Source organism: Oncorhynchus mykiss, chromosome 25, assembly GCF_013265735.2.
Source record: "Oncorhynchus mykiss isolate Arlee chromosome 25, USDA_OmykA_1.1, whole genome shotgun sequence".
NCBI lineage: Eukaryota > Metazoa > Chordata > Actinopteri > Salmoniformes > Salmonidae > Oncorhynchus > Oncorhynchus mykiss.
In genome coordinates, this window is record NC_048589.1 from 30,200,932 (window position 1) to 30,221,266 (window position 20,335).

At 42.6% G+C, this 20,335-nt stretch overlaps 1 protein-coding gene across 1 annotated transcript in view; it reads left to right on the forward strand.

The window, feature by feature from the left end:
• LOC110505775 (A-kinase anchor protein 6) overlaps window positions 1-20,335 on the forward strand; it is a 238,281-nt gene that overhangs the window by 108,477 nt on the left and 109,469 nt on the right. The window contains exons 6-7 of the mRNA XM_036962725.1: window positions 2,699-2,789; window positions 4,221-4,396. Coding sequence (XP_036818620.1) covers window positions 2,699-2,789; window positions 4,221-4,396 — 267 coding nt within the window. The remainder of the gene's footprint in view (window positions 1-2,698; window positions 2,790-4,220; window positions 4,397-20,335) is intronic.

A 20,335-nucleotide genomic window follows, 5' to 3' on the forward strand; every position in this document is an offset into this window, starting at 1 on the left:
AATAGCCTTTATTTTGACCGGGAGTCATGCTGAGACCAAGGTCTCTTTTACAGATGAGCCCTATATCAAACATCAATATACACTATAAACATCAATACACGAAAACAAAACACAATCCTATAAAACAAACACCAACTCCAATTTTAGAGAGTTTTGGAGATTATTCCACAAGTAAGGTGCAACAAAAACTAAAATCAGATTGACCAAATTCAGCATTTCTCCAATGCCACATTTCAAAGTGTTTAAGGTTAAGTTTAGCCATTAACTCCAGTTTAAGGTTAGGGTTAAGTTTAGGCATTGAGTCCAAAATATTAAGGTTAGCCATTAACTCTGAATGGTTTGGGATAGGCTTACTTTCAAAAGTAGTGCACTATATAGGGGATAGGGCAAACTATATAAGGAATAGGGTACCATTTCAGACGGAGCCATGCTATGAGTGTGAACAACTCAATTTTGGCTGTTCCTGGATCAGCGTTAGAGTGAGTCACCGAGGGCATCTTCTAGTTACTTAGTGAGCTAGGTGTCCCATTCCCTTTCATCCATTCTGCCCAGTGAAGTAGAGCTGGGCCTCGTTCAGTACTCCTCTACTTGCTCTCGGCGGCAGGCCGTCAGAAGCATTTAGCCAATGCTGTGTTGTCACGGCACACCTTCAGCACGCTGGTCAGATCAGACCGGGTCCTAATCGCCAGCAACAGGCCGGCCCAAGATCTAAGGAGATGACAATCTAAGGTGAAGATGACTTCAAGCATCTCACTGCATCACTCCCCTGGGATTCCTCAGCCCCCCCCTCTTTATTCACCCTCCACCCCCCACCAACCACTCATAACATCTTCAACAGCATATCCCATCCCCCTCCTCCAGGTCCCCGTTCTCTCACTCTCTTTTATATATACAGTGCATTCGGGAAAGTATTCAGACCCCTTGACTTTTTCTTCATCAATCTACACACAATACCCCATACCCCATAATGGCAAAGCCAAAACAGGTTTTCAGAAATGTTTGCAAATGTTTAAAAAAAAACTTTAAAAAAAACTGATATCACATTTACATAAGTATCATATCCTTTACTCAGCACTTTGTTGACGCACCTTTGGCTACGATTACAGCCTCACGTGTTCTTGGGTATGACGTTACAAGCTTGGCACACCTGTATTTGGGTAGTTCTCCCATTCTTCTCTGCAGATCCTCCCAAGCTCTGTCAGGTTGGATGGGGTGCGTTGCTGCACAGCTATTTTCAGGTCTCTCCAGAGATCGGATTCAAGTCTGGGCTCTGGCTGTGCCGCTCAAGGACATTCAGAGACATATTCCAAAGCCTCTCCTTTGTTGTCTTGGCTGCGTGCTTAAGGACATATTTCCACCGGTATAATGTCCATTGCTTGTTTCTTGGCCCAAGCTAGTCTCTTCTTCTTATTGGTGTCCTTTAGTAGTGGTTTCTTTGCAGCAATTCGACCATGAAGGTCTAATTCACGCAGTCTCCTCTGAACAGTTGTTGAGATGTGTCTGTTACTTGAACATTTATTTGGGTGGCATTCTGAGGTGCTGTTAACTCTAATGAACTTATCCTCTGCAGCAGAGGTAACTCTGGGCCTTCCTTTCCTGTGGCAGTCCTCACGAGAGCCAGTTTCATCATAGCGCTTGATGGTTTTTGTGACTGCACTTGAAGAAACTTTCAAAGTTCTTGAAATTTCCCATATTGACTGACGTTCATGTTTTAAAGTAATGATTGCCTGTCGTTTCTTTTTACTTATTTGAGCTGTTCTTGCCATAATATGGACTTGGTATTTTACCAAATAGGGCTATGTTCTGTATACCACTCCTACCTTGTCACAAAACTGATTGGCTCAAACGCATTAAGAAGAAATTCCACAACTTAACTTTTAACAAGGCACACCTGTTAATTGAAATGAATTCCAGGTGATTACCTAATGAAGCTGGTTGAGAGATACTTTGAAGAATCTCAAATATAAAATATATTTTGATTTGTTTAATACTTTTTTTGGTTGGTTACTACATGATTCCACGTGTGTTATTTCATAGTTTTTACGTCTTCACTATTCTACAATGTAGAAAATAGTAAAAATAAAGAAAAACCCTGGAATGAGTAGTAGGTGTGTCCAAACTTTTGACTGGTACTGCATATACAGTATATATATTCTCTCTCTCTGAATGTGAATCATCCCTTTAAATAAAACAACTCAGTAGCCTGTTGGATTTCTGTATGTTGGATTTCTGTATGTTGGATTTCTGTATGTTGGATAGTTTTTTACAGATACAGATCTTTTCTGTCCCAATATTTCAGGTTAGATGGTAAAGATACTGTAGAGGGAAGTGGAGAGGGATGTGATGTAATAAGTAGAGTGTAGCACAGCTTGAGGGATTATGAAGGGTGCTTGGAGCTTGTGTCAGATGTTTGTATGATGTGGGGACTGGGACTTTTTTTTTGGTGTGATGTTCAGAGAGAGAGAGAGAGAGACTCAACCAAATCATAAGAAAATAAAAATAAAGAACAAACACCATTGTAAATACAATATTATTTATGTTTATTTATTTTCCCAGAGCTTCAAGTTGAACGTGGACAGTCACTGCTCCCTGAAAGACTGTGTTAATGTTTTGTGTCTGTGTTGCAGAGTTTCAAGTTGAACGTGGACAGTCACTGCTCCCTGAAAGACTGTGTTAATGTTTTGTGTCTGTGTTGCAGAGTTTCAAGTTGAACATGGACAGTCACTGCTCCCTGAAAGACTGTGTAGTGGAGGAAGGCAGGCAGCTGCTGGAAATCATCCTCTCCCACAGTACGGCTCTCACTGCTCGCAACCCTCTCATTTATTATTAATGTTTATATTAACATACTGACCTTCAGAATGTATACATCTTAAAGTAACCGCTTCTCAAGCAAGGGGAAGGGGGGAAGAAACAGCTTTTTTCAACATACATTACCAATGGTATTCTATCTGCAATGGATTGTGAGTTCGGACAGGCTGGGAGTGATTGGTGCTTGAGACTGGGTGGAGAAAAGATAGAGGAGAGGTGGAAAGAGGAGAGGGAGCGCAGAGCTGTGTATTTGAAGCGAGCGAGTAGGAGAGAGAAAAAGCGAGGGAGGGAGGTGCTGTATATAATATTAATTTTGTGGGCGCTTATATTTGATTTGTCCTACTTAACACATGTACAAGTTTGTATAATACACGTGTGAATTGGAAATGTGGTTTATTTTCATATTCCAACTCCCCGAGACACCCTCGGAGAGTGGGGTCACGGCCAGGGTCATGACGAGGGAGTAAGAGCGATAGAAAAAGAGAAGGAGCGATTGAGGGAGGTGCTGTGTTTATGAAGATAGGTGGAATTAGAAACAGCAGGGCCTGAGTTAGAGGCCATCTTCCAGACGTTTTCTCCCCTCTGCTGGGCCGATTATTCACCTAAAGCTTCCAGCCAGCCAGCCAGTCAGCCAGCCAGCCAGCAAATCTATCCCCTTACTTCCTGCACTGCAGACACTAAAATCTGGTTTCCTAGCAACTCTGCAGATCACTCATGATCATTCCACAGGTATGAGTGGTGTGTGACATTGTTGAGCAGCCAGTCACTAGATAGATAGTGTATGTGCGTGCGTGCGTGCATTACAGGGTCACATTCTGCCTTGGCTCATTCATCTTGATTTGATCACTTTGTTCAAACAGGATTTGTGTGAATCATGGCTGCTGGGACAGTGTCCTGCTGGTAGAGAGACAGACAGGGCTGGAGGAACACTGATGGTTCTGCAGATGGACGCAGTGTGTTATGGGAGGGATTTAACTCTAAACCAGCTACTCATCACATGCAGCACACATACTGGTGTGTTCATATACTGTACATTAGTTGGCATACTGTATGACAGATCACATACGCATCTGTGTTCAGGTTAGAGAGAGCAAAGTGGACCACTGAAGAATTCGTGATCATATCAAATAAAGAGCAATTACTTCACTCACATTTAAAAGACTAATAAACATGGTACAGGTATATAATAATAATAATAATAATAATAATAATAATAATAATAATAATAATAATAATAATGATGATGATGATAATGATAAAGGATAAAAGAGTTTAGCATAATAAAATGATAAATACCAGTACATCAGTGAATGAAGGATTATAGGAGGGTGGGTGGGTCAGAATGAAAGTAAGTTCAAAGGTAGTGGCTAATCCACAGACTCTTTCTCTCTCTCTATTGTCTATCATTATAGGCCTGAGGGACATGCTCCAGATGGTCGTACACCAGTGGCAGCAACTCCAGAGGCAGATCCGCCGCCAGCACAGCTGGATGCTGCGGACTCTGGACGCCATCAAAGCCCACATTCTGGCCACTGAGGCCGAGGCCTCTCAGGAGGCAGAGACCACGGGCCCGCTGGCCAGCCCAAAGGTAAACTAGCCACACAGACTACATTTCCTTATATCCCCCATATCCCACCGCCCGCCCGCCCGTGTCTGTCCTCCTGCCGGCCCGCGTGCCTGTCCTCCTGTCACTGACTGAAGTCCACCCCCTCTCCTCTCCGTCTCCTTTCCTCTCCCTCTCGCCCGGGGCTATCCAGTGCACGCTCAGCAAACTAAACAAACAGAAGGGGAGATGGGAAGGGGTTGGTGCTATTAGCATAAGAAACAGCTAAAGTAAAGCTTCCCAGTTAGAAGTTACTGGGGGTGAAGGGGGACACACGTAGATGTGCATGATGTGAATATTACATATTTCATAAATAAACTCTAAAGCAATGGTGGTGGCTGCATGAATCATTTGAGAAGTCAAAATGCAGCAAACACACTGGAACAATAGACAAAACTCACACACATATTTGTAGCTCAAAATGTGTGAAACCCACTTTGTTCTTTGCATTTAATGTGTAATTACCAGCATTGTCATTCTAGGTTACGATTGCTCATTGTTTAATTGCCAATTGTGATTTAGTAATTTATATTCCGATCTGACTTCAGTGGATGGAGGCATCCTTTCCACTTACCCAGAGAGACCCAGGCAGAGAGAGACAAAAGTTATTTGTGTTTGTGCATCAAAAGGATATGAGCAGCCGTGTCAGAGCATCAGCACAGCTCGGCAGGATTTCCCAGGAGGCCGTGCAATGTGGAGGCACAATCTTCACAGCGCCGCACCTCGCCCTTCCTTCTGACCATAATCTCTTCTGTTTCATCTGAACCAAATTAGAAACTCAATCCCTTTTCCTTTCCTCTCCTCTCCTCGCATCCCTCTTTTCACGTTGTAGGCAACAACATAAATAATCCTGCTGCTTTTAAATTGTTTTGTTGCAATTAGAAATCACCACAATCAGTGTGATCAGTCAGCTCTGACATCCATTAGCTGCTTGGTTGCAGCAAATTAACACAGAGACGAGCCAGTGATTCATTATCTCATAGCTGTTAATGAAGATCAGATGCATTGCCTAATTAGAGGGTGGCCGTTGTGGTGGGGGTAAGGTCAGGGAAGGAGCTACAAATCTCCTCTCAGCACTGAGTATTTAGACCTGTCCTGACTCTCTGACGCGGGAGCACGGGGTTGGGTAAATTTGATAGGACGATGTTGACAGGGGAAAGATGAGAGGTGTCATCTTCTGATCTGAGGGATGGATGACGGGGTTGATGTCATCCAAACCATGGGATGATAAGTCACAGGTCTGGTCCAGGTTGTGTTTGTTGTTCATCCATCAGGCGCTATGACGAGTCATTTTCAATGTAGGAGGCTCGTCCAAGGTTATTTTAATGTGTGAGTGCTGCAGAGATGTTAGCTTGTTATAACGGTGAGCTTGTGTGCCTAATATAGCCCTTATACTTTACAGCTTATACTTTACAGCTTTATATGTTGGGAATATATTGTTAAAACCAATATCAAATTGTTATGATTTAGAACAATGACAATATTTATTTTATTTTTTTGTGTCTAAAACAACAGCTGCTCTTTGAGGTCATTAATTTACAGCGTGTAAAAATTATAGATGGAAGAGCAATGCAACATGTCACGAGACACAAACGTTGCCTCCATTAAGGTGTGTATAAAGCAAGGCGCGTCTCTCCTGGCGCCCATAACGGTTTGTTGTTATTGCGGAGAGCATATGCTCCTGCCGTTGTCTCTCCGTGTTGATGTTCCCGAGTCTGAATCATTTTGCATGGGACCATAAAGTTTTGAACATTTTGAACATGGCTACTAGATGTTGGTCAAATGGTAATCTGAGGGAACCTTGTCTTATTCCCCTCTAATTCAGTTGTTGGGGAAGATCAGACAGAGGCGCTTCAGTCTCAAAAACAGCGCCCCTGGCAAATAACGGGGTCTTTCCACGAAAATAATGCCTTTTGCATCCATTTGATAGCTCTATATTTTTTGTGTGTATATTACCCCTTTTTCTTCCCAATTTCAATTCTGTTTCATCACTGCAACTCCCCAACGGGCTCGAGAGGTGAAGGTCGAGTCATGCATCCTCCAAAACATGACCTGCCAAACCGCACTTCTTAACACCTGCTCGCTTGACCTGGAAGCCAGCCGCAGCAATGTGTCGGAGGAAACACCGTTCAACTAACGACCGAAGTCAGCCTGCAGGCGCCTGGTACCCCACAAGGAATCACTAGAGCGTGATGAGCCAAGTAAAGCCCCCCCCGGCCAAACCCTCCCCTAACCCGGACGATGCTGGGCAAATTGAGTGCCACCCTATGGGACTCCCAATCACAGCCGGTTGTGACACAGCCTGGGATTGAACCCAGGTCTGTAGTGACACCTCTAGCACTGCGATGCAGGGCCTTAGACTGCTGTCCCACTTGGAAGGCCCCATCCCTTTTGATATTTTAAGTAGAAATTATGCACCAATATTGAATTTTAAAGGCCTGTTATATTAAATGAAATGCCCTTTAATATAGACCACATGGAGAATTCAATGCATCAGATTTTTTATATGAAAAAAAGCTTGCTAAAGTGACAAACTCAGCATTTTGACATGTCCCTCCATCAATATTGTGTCACTTTTAGAAATATTTTAACCCACTTAATCGTAACTTTTCTCCAAGTTTTACCATCATTGTAAAGCCCTATTTATGTTTTTGCATTGACAAAGTTATTTATTTATGTGATAATGTGATTCATGCCTTTCACTAATTTTAAGGTCAACCCTGTTAGGTGAACTGAACTCTCGTTTTAATATGGTGAAACTATTCCTTTAAAAAAATTATTTTCAGAAACAGAAACTTTGAACATCTAATTATCAAATCATAGTGTAAAGGCAGGTGAGCTGGTTCTACTCTTTTTTTTGGACCATTTTCTGGTGTGTTGTGGTAGAAAACTGAGTGGGTCAAGTATTAACACCACTGTTACCCATAAATAGAAAGGCTTTAATTTATTTTTAAAGAAAATGTATTTTTGTAACGCTTGCATTCAATTACCTCCCTGTTGCACACGACAAGCTTCCATTCCTCGTGTCACAAGGGGATTTATGGCTGATTTAAGAAGAAATCATCAACCATGTTAGTCAAATCTGTTACTTTATTTGGCAATTTATAGGCACTTATTAAAGTATTCATACCCCTTGAGTTATACCACATTTCATACCCCTTGAGTTATACCACATTTCATACCCCTTGAGTTATACCACATTTCATACCCCTTGAGTTATACCACATTTCATACCCCTTGAGTTATACCACATTTCATACCCCTTGAGTTATACCACATTTCATACCCCTTGAGTTATACACGTTTTTTTACAGACTGAATTCAAAATGGATGAAATATATTTTTTCCTCGCCCTTCTACATACAATAGCCTATAATGACAAAGTCAAAATGTGTTCTTTTTTTTTTCTTTGCAGATTTATTGAAAATGTAATACAGAAATACAGTATCTTATATACATAAGTATTCACACCCCTAAGTCAATACTTTGTAGAAGCACATGTAACTCAGCCACTCAGGAACATTCACTGTCTCCTTGGTCTTCTTTGGCACACCTGTATTTGGGGAGTTCTCCCATTCTTCTCTGCAGATGCTCTCAAGCTCTTAGCGGATGTGTATAGGTCCCGAGGCAAGGTTACATGCACTCTCTGGGATGCATAGAGTAGAAGGCCGATTTTCCGTGCCACGATGCCACTGGAAGTCTTTCACACTCACATGCTACGATTTGATAACCATGTGTCAAGACCTGCAAGACGTGTGAGAGACAAACTGACGGGCATAGGAGAGGTCTGGGAGAAGTGGGTGGAGCCATAGGAGAGGTCTGGGAGAAGTGGGTGGAGCGTCTGCCATACCTCTACAACCCTGGGCCTGAAGTAACAGTGGATGAGCAACTGGTTCCATTCAGAGGTAATTTTTATTTTCATATCTGTATTGTAAGTGATTTTCACTGATTGTTTTCTGTGACACTGATACTAATTACTGATAGTAATCTCTTTTGTCCTTTCTGGCAGTATATGCCCAGCAAGCCAGCAAAGTATGGCATCAAAATATGGGTGGCCTGTGATGCACAATCCAGCTACACTTGGAAGATGCAAGTCTACACAGGGAAGCCGACCAGTGGAGGCGCAGAGAAGAAGCAGTGGATGTGGGTTGTGATTTATATGACAGATGGACTCAGGGGGCACAATGCCACATGTGACAATTACTTCACCTCTTATGAACTCAGCCAGCAGCTCCTGAAGAGAAAGATCACCATGGTTGGCACAGTTAGAAAGAACAAGCCTGAGCTCCCCCCTGCACTCCTTGCAACAAGGGGGAGAGAGGACTTCTCATCAAAGTTTGCCTTCACCCCCACCACCACTCTAGTTTCTTACCTCCCAAAGAGGAACAAGAATGTGGTTATCCTGAGCACACTGCACAAAACGTCTGAGATCAGGGATCGTGAGGACAGGAAGCCAGCCATCATCCTGGACTACAACCACAAAGGAGGCGTGGACAACCTGGACAAGGTGATTGGAACTTACAGCTGCAGCAGGATGACTGCCCACTGGCCCATGGTCATCTTCCATAACATCATTGATGTGGCATCATACAATGATTTTGTGATATGGAACAAAATCAACCCTACCTGGATGCCTGATAAGCGGAACAAGAGGAGGGTGTTCCTGGGGCAGGTGGTTAAGGCACTTGTAACCCCACCTCTGCAGCGCTTGTGAAAGCTGTTCAGGGGGCTGAATCTTGTCCAGATCCACCTGAGGCTGTAGCTGGGGCAGGCAAGAGGAGGAGATGCCAATTTTTCCCCCCAAAGAAGGACTGTAAAACAAATACTATGTGCTGCACATGTGAGAAATACATCTGCAAAGTCAGTGCACACACACTTGCATACTGTCCTACATGTGCTAATTAGAGTTGATTGATTTATGTTCTTCACGTTTTCATGTATCTACAGTGCCTTGCGAAAGTATTCGGCCCCCTTGAACTTTGCAACCTTTTGCCACATTTCAGGCTTCAAACATAAAGATATAAAACTGTATTTTTTTGTGAAGAATCAACAACAAGTGGGACACAATCATGAAGTGGAACGACATTTATTTGATATTTCAAACTTTTTTAACAAATCAAAAACTGAAAGATTGGGCGTGCAAAATTATTCAGCCCCTTTACTTTCAGTGCAGCAAACTGTCTCCAGAAGTTCAGTGAGGATCTCTGAATGATCCAATGTTGACCTAAATGACTAATGATGATAAATACAATCCACCTGTGTGTAATCAAGTCTCCGTATAAATGCACCTGCACTGTGATAGTCTCAGAGGTCCGTTAAAAGCGCAGAGAGCATCATGAAGAACAAGGAACACACCAGGCAGGTCCGAGATACTGTTGTGAAGAAGTTTAAAGCCGGATTTGGATACAAAAATATTTCCCAAGCTTTAAACATCCCAAGGAGCACTGTGCAAGCGATAATATTGAAATGGAAGGAGTATCAGACCACTGCAAATCTACCAAGACCTGGCCGTCCCTCTAAACTTTCAGCTCATACAAGGAGAAGACTGATCAGAGATGCAGCCAAGAGGCCCATGATCACTCTGGATGAACTACAGAGATCTACAGCTGAGGTGGGAGACTCTGTCCATAGGACAACAATCAGTCGTATATTGCACAAATCTGGCCTTTATGGAAGAGTGGCAAGAAGAAAGCCATTTCTTAAAGATATCCATAAAAAGTGTCGTTTAAAGTTTGCCACAAGCCACCTGGGAGACACACCAAACATGTGGAAGAATGTGCTCTGGTCAGATGAAACCAAAATTGAACTTTTTGGCAACAATGCAAAACGTTATGTTTGGCGTAAAAGCAACACAGCTGAACACACCATCCCCACTGTCAAACATGGTGGTGGCAGCATCATGGTTTGGGCCTGCTTTTCTTCAGCAGGGACAGGGAAGATTGTTAAAATTGATGGGAAGATGGATGGAGCCAAATACAGGACCATTCTGGAAGAAAACCTGATGGAGTCTGCAAAAGACCTGAGACTGGGATGGAGATTTGTCTTCCAACAAGACAATGATCCAAAACATAAAGCAAAATCTACAATGGAATGGTTCAAAAATAAACATATCCAGGTGTTAGAATGGCCAAGTCAAAGTCCAGACCTGAATCCAATCGAGAATCTGTGGAAAGAACTGAAAACTGCTGTTCACAAATGCTCTCCATCCAACCTCACTGAGCTCGAGCTGTTTTGCAAGGAGGAATGGGAAAAAAATTCAGTCTCTCGATGTGCAAAACTGATAGAGACATACCCCAAGCGACTTACAGCTGTAATTGCAGCAAAAGGTGGCGCTACAAAGTATTAACTTAAGGGGGCTGAATAATTTTGCACGCCCAATTTTTCAGTTTTTGATTTGTTAAAAAAGTTTGATATATCCAATAAATCTCATTCCACTTCATGATTGTGTCCCACTTGTTGTTGATTCTTCACAAAAAAATACAGTTTTATATCTTTATGTTTGAAGCCTGAAATGTGGCAAAAGGTCGCAAAGTTCAAGGGGGCCGAATACTTTCGCAAGGCACTGTATCTTATTGTATTCTTATTGTTGTTGTTTATACACCTTGTGAGTGGGTGCAATGGTTAAAAACATGTGAGGAGACTAGCATTTTGTAGTTAAATTCCTCCTTGTACAGTATTTAAGAATATATCACTATGTTGCCAAAAAGGTTCAAGACTGTTATTGTTTCCCTTCAATAAAATGCATTCAAAACTAGTTTTCTGCACATTTCTGCTACTTTCTAAGTTCTATCTCTTGCAAAAGAGATGCGGTAACTTTAGCAATAATAATAATAATAAACCTCTAGTAAAGAAAACAATTATGACAGGTGTGTCACGAGAGTGATTAAAGGCAGTCTTTCTGCATTGTGAAGAGGGAAAACCCAGATATTCACAAAGTTTGTGATGAATGACAGGTTGTTTCTTCATGCAAAATATATTTGGAGTTTAAAAAACAATTAAGCTTGTTTATTTGAGGGGTTTTGTGAAGGCGAGTCATGTTTGACCCTTAGGACATGGGGAGTATACAGAAGGTTAAGACTACACAAGGGTTAAGAAAGATGGGGCCACTGTGTTCTTGGGGACCTTCGATGCTGCAGAAATTTTTGGGTATCCTTCTCCAGATCTGTGCCTCGACACAATCCTGTCTCGGAGCTCTACGGACAATTCCTTCGACCTCATGGCTTGGTTTTTGCTCTGACATGCACTGTTAACTGTGGGACCTTATACAGACAGGTGTGTGCCTTTCCAAATCATGTCCAATCAATTGCATTTACCACAGGTGGACTCCAATCAAGTTATAGAAACATCTCAATTATGATCAATGGAAACAGGATGCAACTGAGCTCAATTTCGAGTTTCATAGCAAAGGGTCTGAAAACTTATGTAAATAAGGTATTTCTGTTTTTTTTTCTTCTAAAAACCTGTTTTCGGTTCATTATGGGGTATTGTGCGTAGATTGATTAGGAAAAACGTTTATTTAATCAATTTTAGAATAACATTTGGAAAAAGAGAAGTGGTCTGTAATACTTTCTGGATGCACTGTACTGTAGGGAGTAGGCTGCCATTTGGATGCACCCCAGAACATTTGGTATTCATGGTAACAAAGAAAGTTAAATTTCTATACTTGGGAATGCCGGCTATATTGTTGTAGGGTTATTTTTCATTGCCAGCCACCAGAAGGATGCTCAACTCAGAGAATCCAACCAATACACACACTCCCCATGTTATGTTCCAAAGCTTTACACAGAGTTATGGAAGAACATAGCATATTCTGTACGTGATTCATGTAAACACAGTACATTTGAATTTCAGATAAGAGGAGATTACTCTTACAAGGGAACTTCTGTGTGTGTTCAGATTGCCTCTGTGATGTTAACATGGGTTATATTATTGTGGAATCAAGTTAAAGCTATGTTCTAAGTCACCCAGGCTTTGTCTCAAATGGCTCCCTATAGTGCACTACTTTATACCAGAGCCCTATGGGCCCTGGTCAAAAGTAGTGCCCTATAAAGGGAATAGGGTGCCATTTGGGATGCAGCTCTACTCTTCAGTGGCGGTGGTGTGTGATGCGTCCCTCCCTGAGCCCTGGTGGTTTGGCCAGCAGAACATAACAGTGTAATATTCAGGAGCTGTCTGTCTGTCATATCACAGGGATTGCAGCAGTAGGCTCTGTCTCTGTGCCTCTGACTCTCTCACTCACAGCCTCTGTGGATGGCAGAACTGACAGGTGTTGACCACACACACAAACAAACAAACATGCATGCATGGACTCGCACGCACGCCCACAAACACGTTCCAACACATGTGGGCCTAAGCGCACACACGCGCAGGCACACACATTTTAATGTCCCTTGCTCTCATCCCCCGTGATTCTCCTTTCACCTCCTCATCATGCTCCAATGTTCATGCTATACTAGGCACAGCCACAGCACAGGCACAGCCTCAGCCCCATCATCAATTCTCTCTCCATTTACGGTTGTCATTCATGTTGATAAGCTAGCTGGTGATTCTCTCTGAGACAAAATATTCTGCAATTTGAACAGTTTCAACATGGAAATACATTTGTGAAATTGCAGCATAATTGTTAGCTAACATCATTGACATCTACGGAAACTTTGGTGATGTGTGTTATTTGTCAAAAGTAGCATGCTTTAGATCTTGTGTCCGTTAATCCGTCCGCCAGTCCGTATATCTGTCAGTCAGTCTGTCTGTCTGTGCCCAGAGTTGGAACGCACCATATCTCTCGAGAAGCAGGTGTGGATGGGCCCTTCCTTCCTCTCTGTAACCCCATCACTCTGCCAGTGATCCCTTCAGATTAGACCATGTTCGTTTGGGTACGGGCGACACAAATCCAGTTAACCAGCTTGACGAAACAGCCCCAAGTCAGTGACCAAACGACACCCTGCACTCTGGGGATATTTGGGCGACGTTACCATTACCATGCCTCCACCACATCACATTATAGCTTCATCAGAGTAGGTGTTGGGTATCCTACCCACCGCTTCCTCCATCGCCCCCAGTGGTACAATATCTAGGTCCTCAGAGTGGGATTATTCAGGTCATCTGTGCCCTGCCAGGTGTCAGTGGCATATACTAATGCTGGCCTGGCTGCCTGTGTGTGTATGTATGTAAAAGCAGCAGGGCCTTATCTGCTGCTGCTCCCAGACAGCTTGTCTGCCCCAGGGCCCACATTTCACCCAGCCGGCCCTGCTGACTGCAGTGCAGTGGGGGAGAGACGTGGGCGGAAGAGTGGGAGGGAGGAGCAGGATGAGTGGGGGACAGGGGCAAGGAAAGGGGGGGAGACAGGGCAGAGGTAGAGAGACCGGAGGGGGTGAGGGACCACCGTTGCCGTCATCATCAACCACATCTGCAAAATACATCTGCAAATTATGTTGGAAAATAAGTATTTGGTCAATAACAAACAAGCAAGATTTCTGGCTCTCACAGACCTGTAATTTCTTCTTTAAGAGGCTCCTCTGTCCTCCACTCGTTACCTGTATTAATGGCACCTGTTTGAACTTGTTATCAGTATAAAAGACACCTGTCCACAACCTCAAACAGTCACACTCCAAACTCCACTATGGCCAAGACCAAAGAGCTGTCAAAGGACACCAGAAACAAAATTGTAGACCTGCACCAGGCTGGGAAGACTGAATCTGCAATAGGGAAGCAGCTTGGTTTGAAGAAATCAACTGTGGGAGCAATTATTAGGAAATGGAAGACATACAAGACCACTGATAATCTCCCTCGATCTCGGGCTCCACGCAAGATCTCACCCTGTGGGGTCAAAATGATCACACTAGGTCCCCCCAGAACCACACGGGGGGACCTAGTGAATGACCTGCAGAGAGCTGGGACCAAAGTAACAAAGCCTACCATCCGTAACACACTACACCGCCAAGGACTCAAATCCTGCAGTGCCAGACGTGTCCCCCTGCTTAAGCCAGTACATGTCCAGGCCCGACTGAAGTTTGCTAGAAAGCATTTGGATGATCCAGAAGAAGATTGGGAGAATGTCATATGGTCAGATGAAACCAAAATATAACTTTTTTTTTTTTTACAACTCGTCGTTTTTGGAGGACAAAGAATGCTGCGTTGCATCCAAAGAACACCATACCTACTGTGGAACATGGGGGTGGAAACATCATGCTTTGGGGCTGTTTTTCTGCAAAGGGACCAGGACGACTGATCCGTGTAAAGGAAAGAATGAATGGGGCCATGTATCGTGAGATTTTGAGTGAAAACCTCCTTCCATCAGCAAGGGCATTGAAGATGAAACTTGGCTGGGTCTTTCAGCATGACAATGATCCCAAACACACTGCCCGGGCAACGAAGGAGTGGCTTCGTAAGAAGCATTTCAAGGTCCTGGAGTGGCCTAGCCAGTCTCCAGATCTCAACCCCATAGAAAATCTTTGGAGGGAGTTGAAAGTCCATGTTGCCCAGCAACAGCCCCAAAACATCACTGCTCTAGAGGAGATCTGCATGGAGGAATGGGCCAAAATACCAGCAACAGTGTGTGAAAACCTTGTGAAGACTTACAGAAAATGTTTGGCCTCTGTCATTGCCAACAAAGGGTATATAACAAAGTATTGAGAAACTTTTGTTATTGACCAAATACTTATTTTCCACCGTAATCTGCAAATTAATTCATTATAAATCCTACAATGTGATTTTCTGGATTTTTTTTCTTCATTTTGTCTGTCATAGTTGAAGTGTACCTATGATGAAAATTACTCATCTTTTTAAGTGGGAGAACTTGCACAATTGGTGGCTGACTAAATACTTTTTTTCCCACTGTAGGACTTTCAAAATACAGAAATACGGCTACAACTTAAAACAACTGTTAAGACTCTTAAAAAACATAAATGTATCTCTCTATAAAGTGTCTGTCTTTTAAATGAGAAATGCAAATAATCTGAGATCCACATAATAAATAGTTAATGCATTCCCAGGTCTGGCTGGCACTATTAGCATGCAAAGGCACTCTAAATGTAATTTATAAAGTGAGTTAAAATGACATAACTCTTTAGGTTGCTTTTGCCTAAGGGCGATCTGACAATTGAAATGCATTTTCTAAGATTAAAAAAAAGTTAATGGTTCTATTTTTTGCTAGACATTTTCAAATATTTAATTGCATGGACAATAGAAATTAATATACATAGCTTTTCTGTCATAATAATACAGTGTGTGGTTGTGGTCAGAAGTTGTGTGGTTGTGGTCAGAAGTTGTGTGGTTAGAAGTTGTGTGGTTTGAAGTTGTGTGGTTAGAATTTGTTTGGTTGTGTGGTTAGAAGTTGTGTGGTTGTGGTCAGAAGTTGTGTGGTTAGAAGTTGTGTGGTTTGAAGTTGTGTGGTTAGAAGTTGTGTGGTTGTGTGGTCAGAAGTTGTGTGGTCAGAAGTTGTGTGGTCGGAAGTTGTGTGGTCAGAAGTTGTGTGGTTGTGTGGTTAGAAGTTGTGTGGTCAGAAGTTGTGTGGTTGTGTGGTCAGAACTTGTGTGGTTGTGTGGTTAGAACTTGTGTGGTTGTGTGGTCAGAAGTTGTGTGGTCAGATGTGGTTGTGTGGTCAGAAGTTGTGTGGTTGTGTGGTTAGAAATTGTGTGGTTTAGAAGTTGTGTGATCAGAAGTTGTGTGGTTGTGTGGTTAGAAGTTGTGTGGTTGTGCGGTCAGAAGTTGTGTGGTCAGAAGTTGTGTGGTTAGAAGTTGTGTGGTTGTGTGGTTAGAAGTTGTGTGGTTAGAAGTTGTGTGGTTAGAAGTTGTGTGGTTAGAAGTTGTGTGGTTAGAAGTTGTGTGGTTGTGTGGTTAGAAGTTGTGTGGTCAGAAGTTGTGGTTGTGTGGTCAGAAGTTGTGTGGTTAGAAGTTGTGTGGATAGAAGTTGTGTGGTTAGAAGTTGTGTGGTTGTGGTCAGAAGTTGTGTGGTTAGAAGTTGTGTGGTTGTGTGGTCAGAAGTTGTCTGGTTAGAATTTGTTTGGTTGTGTGGTTAGAAGTTGTGTGGTTAGAAGTTGTGTGGTTAGAAGTTGTGTGGTTGTGTGGTTTGAAGTTGTGTGGTCAGAAGTTGTGTGGTTGTGGTCAGAAGTTGTGTGGTCAGACGTTGTGTGGTTGTGTGATTAGAAGTTGTGTGGTTAGAAGTTGTGTGGTTAGAAGATGTGTGGTCAGAAGTTGTGTGGTTGTGTGGTCAGAAGTTGTGTGGTTAGAAGTTGTGTGGTTAGAAGTTGTGTGGTTGTGTGGTCAGAAGTTGTGTGGTCAGAAGTTTTGTGGTTGTGTGGTCAGAAGTTGTGTGGTTAGAAGTTGTGTGGTCAGAAGTTGTGGTTGTGTGGTCAGAAGTTGTTTGGTTAGAAGTTGTGTGGTTGGGTGGTTAGATGTTGTGTGGTTAGAAGTTGTGTGATCAGAAGTTGTGTGGTTGTGGTCAGAAGTTGTGTGGTTAGAAGTTGTGTGGCTGTGTGGTCAGAAGTTGTGTGGTTAGAATTTGTTTGGTTGTGTGGTTGTGGTCAGAAGTTGTGTGGTTGTGGTCAGAAGTTGTGTGGTTAGAAGTTGTGTGGTTGTGTGGTCAGAAGTTGTGTGGTTGTGGTCAGAAGTTGTGTGGTCAGATGTTGTGTGGTTGTGTGATTAGAAGTTATGTGGTTAGAAGTTGTGTGGTTGTGTGGTCAGAAGTTGTGTGGTTAGAAGTTGTGTGGTCAGAAGTTGTGTGGTTGTGTGGTCAGAAGTTGTGTGGTTAGAAGTTGTGTGGTTAGAAGTTGTGTGGTTGTGTGGTCAGAAGTTGTGTGGTCAGAAGTTGTGTGGTTAGAAGTTGTGTGGTTAGAAGTTGTGTGGTCAGAAGTTGTGGTTGTGTGGTCAGAAGTTGTTTGGTTAGAAGTTGTGTGGTTGGGTGGTTAGATGTTGTGTGGTTAGAAGTTGTGTGATCAGAAGTTGTGTGGTTGTGGTCAAAAGTTGTGTGGTTAGAAGTTGTGTGGCTGTGTGGTCAGAAGTTGTGTGGTTAGAATTTGTTTGGTTGTGTGGTTAGAAGTTGTGTGGTTGTGGTCAGAAGTTGTGTGGTTAGAAGTTGTGTGGTTGTGTGGTCAGAAGTTGTGTGGTTGTGGTCAGAAGTTGTGTGGTCAGATGTTGTGTGGTTGTGTGATTAGAAGTTGTGGGGTTAGAAGTTGTGTGGTTGTGTGGTTAGAAGTTGTGTGGTTGTGTGGTCAGAAGTTGTGTGGTTAGAAGTTGTGTGGTCAGAAGTTGTGTGGTTGTGTGGTCAGAAGTTGTGTGGTTAGAAGTTGTGTGGTTAGAAGTTGTGTGGTTGTGTGGTCAGAAGTTGTGTGGTCAGAAGCTTTGTGGTTGTGTGGTCAGAAGTTGTGTGGTTAGAAGTTGTGTGGTTAGAAGTTGTGTGGTCAGAAGTTGTGGTTGTGTGGTCAGAAGTTGTTTGGTTAGAAGTTGTGTGGTTGGGTGGTTAGATGTTGTGTGGTTAGAAGTTGTGTGATCAGAAGTTGTGTGGTTGTGGTCAGAAGTTGTGTGGTTAGAAGTTGTGTGGCTGTGTGGTCAGAAGTTGTGTGGTTAGAATTTGTTTGGTTGTGTGGTTAGAAGTTGTGTGGTTGTGGTCAGAAGTTGTGTGGTTAGAAGTTGTGTGGTTGTGTGGTCAGAAGTTGTGTGGTTGTGGTCAGAAGTTGTGTGGTCAGATGTTGTGTGGTTGTGTGATTAGAAGTTGTGGGGTTAGAAGTTGTGTGGTTGTGTGGTTAGAAGTTGTGTGGTTGTGTGGTCAGAAGTTGTGTGGTTGTGTGGTCAGAAGTTGTGTGGTTAGAAGTTGCGTGGTTGTGTGGTTAGAAGTTGTGTGGTTGTGTGGTTAGAAGTTGTGTGGTTGTCTGGTCAGAATTTGTGTGGTTGTGTGGTCAGAAGTTGTGTGGTCAGAAGTTGTGTGGTTGTGTGGTCGGAATTTGTGTGGTTAGAAGTTGTGTGGTTAGAAGTTGTGTGGTTGTGTGGTTACAAGTTGTGTGGTTGTGTGGTCAGAAGTTGTGTGGTCAGAAGTTGTGTGGTTGTGGTCAGAAGTTGTGTGGTTAGAAGTTGTGTAGTTGTGTGGTTAGAAGTTGTGTGGTTGTGTGGTTAGAAGTTGTGTGGTTGTGGTCAGAAGTTGTGTGGTCAAACGTGTGGTTGTGTGATTAGAAGTTGTGTGGTTGTGTGGTCAGAAGTTGTGTGGTCAGAAGTTGTGTGGTTGTGTGGTTAGAAGTTGGGTGGATAGAAGTTATGTGGTTGTGTGGTTAGAAGTTGTGTGATCAGAAGTTGTGTGGTTAGAAGTTGTGTGTTTGTGTGGTCAGAAGTTGTGTGGTTAGAAGTTGGGTGGATAGAAGTTATGTGGTTGTGTGGTTAGAAGTTGTGTGATCAGAAGTTGTGTGGTTAGAAGTTGTGTGTTTGTGTGGTCAGAAGTTGTGGTTTTATTGTTAGAAGTTGTCTAGTTGTGTGGTCAGAAGTTGTGTGGTCAGAAGTTGTGTGGTTAGAAGTTGTGTGGTTGTGTGGTCAGAAGTTGTGTGGTTGTGTGGTTAGAAGTTGGGTGGATAGAAGTTATGTGGTTGTGTGGTTAGAAGTTGTATGGTTGTATTCAGTAGTTTAGAGGTCAGTAGTTGTGGTCACTAGATATGGTAAGCAGTTGTGTTATTGCGGTCAGAAGCTGTGTGATTGTTGAAATGGATCTGTGGGATTTACTAAAAATAGTAGGCTAGGTGAAATGTTTAAAGGAGGACATTGTGTTGTAGTCAATGCTAATGTAGCAGCACTGTCTCTATGAGTTGAAATTGAGATAGTGAATAAACATCTACTAGTCCCTGCCATCCCCTTCACCCCTTTTCTACCTGTGTAGCCTAGTTGTCTATTTCAGAAATTAATTTGGTAGTCTAATCTAGTATAATTTCTTATAAAGGAAAACATGTCCCATTCATTCTGCTTCTAAATGTGAATGAAGCCTCAATCTGAACCTCGCTCCTCAGGACTCACTGTATGTCTGCGTCTGAAATGACACCCTATTTCCTATATACAGTAGTGCACTACTGATCAAAAGTAGTGCACTATATAGGGAATAGGGTGCCATTTCAGACGTAGGAAATAACCGACCAAGCGCTCCTATGTGACTTAATTATAATTCTTCAATCTCTTATCCCCTGGCTATGTTATTGCGTGTGCCATTGAATCCGCAAAAATATCTTAACCAATTTTATTATTTTTTTCATTTGTATTCTGCCTTCAACACTTGGCAATCGGATCAAAGATTACCCAAGTTGCTTGCAAATAAAAGCATCGAGGAGGCACTTTAGGCTGTAATTATTTGAATCAGAGTGAGGTTGTTTTGTGTTGTGAAAAGGCAGAGCTCTATTGGAGTCTATTAGTTTGATTCCCTTTGGTTGGTGCGGTTTCCACATGTCAGAAGTGCTAATGCCTAATGAATTCTATCAAACTAAATACAATAAGGTCCAATCTGATAGACATGGATGGGGATATATGAACACAGTATGATGACTAGGCTCTTGATATTGCTTGAAGTGAGGAGCCCATGCAGCCTTGGCTTCAGAGAAAATGCTTTGTTTTATAATGTGTATAATAAATCTCTGCTTTGGTAGTTGTATAATTAAGAGCAGTATCTTGCAGGAGTCAATAGTTGAAATTGTAAGAGTTGTTGTCCTGTCCCGATTGTCATTCTAATGGGATCCAGAAAGAACAAAACCCTTTTCTGCCAGTGACTGATTGTCAGAGACACATAATGCAGCTGCCGTATAACAGGAGATATCTATGACATTCAATAAAACAGATGGAGGAAACATCACTAACACGTTCAATCACCCAAAGCCCCAGTCAGAACTCTTCAGATCAAGTCCTACCTGGCTGTACCTACCTGATGTTACTTCTTTCCTTCTTACCTGAATGTTCCAAAAAAAC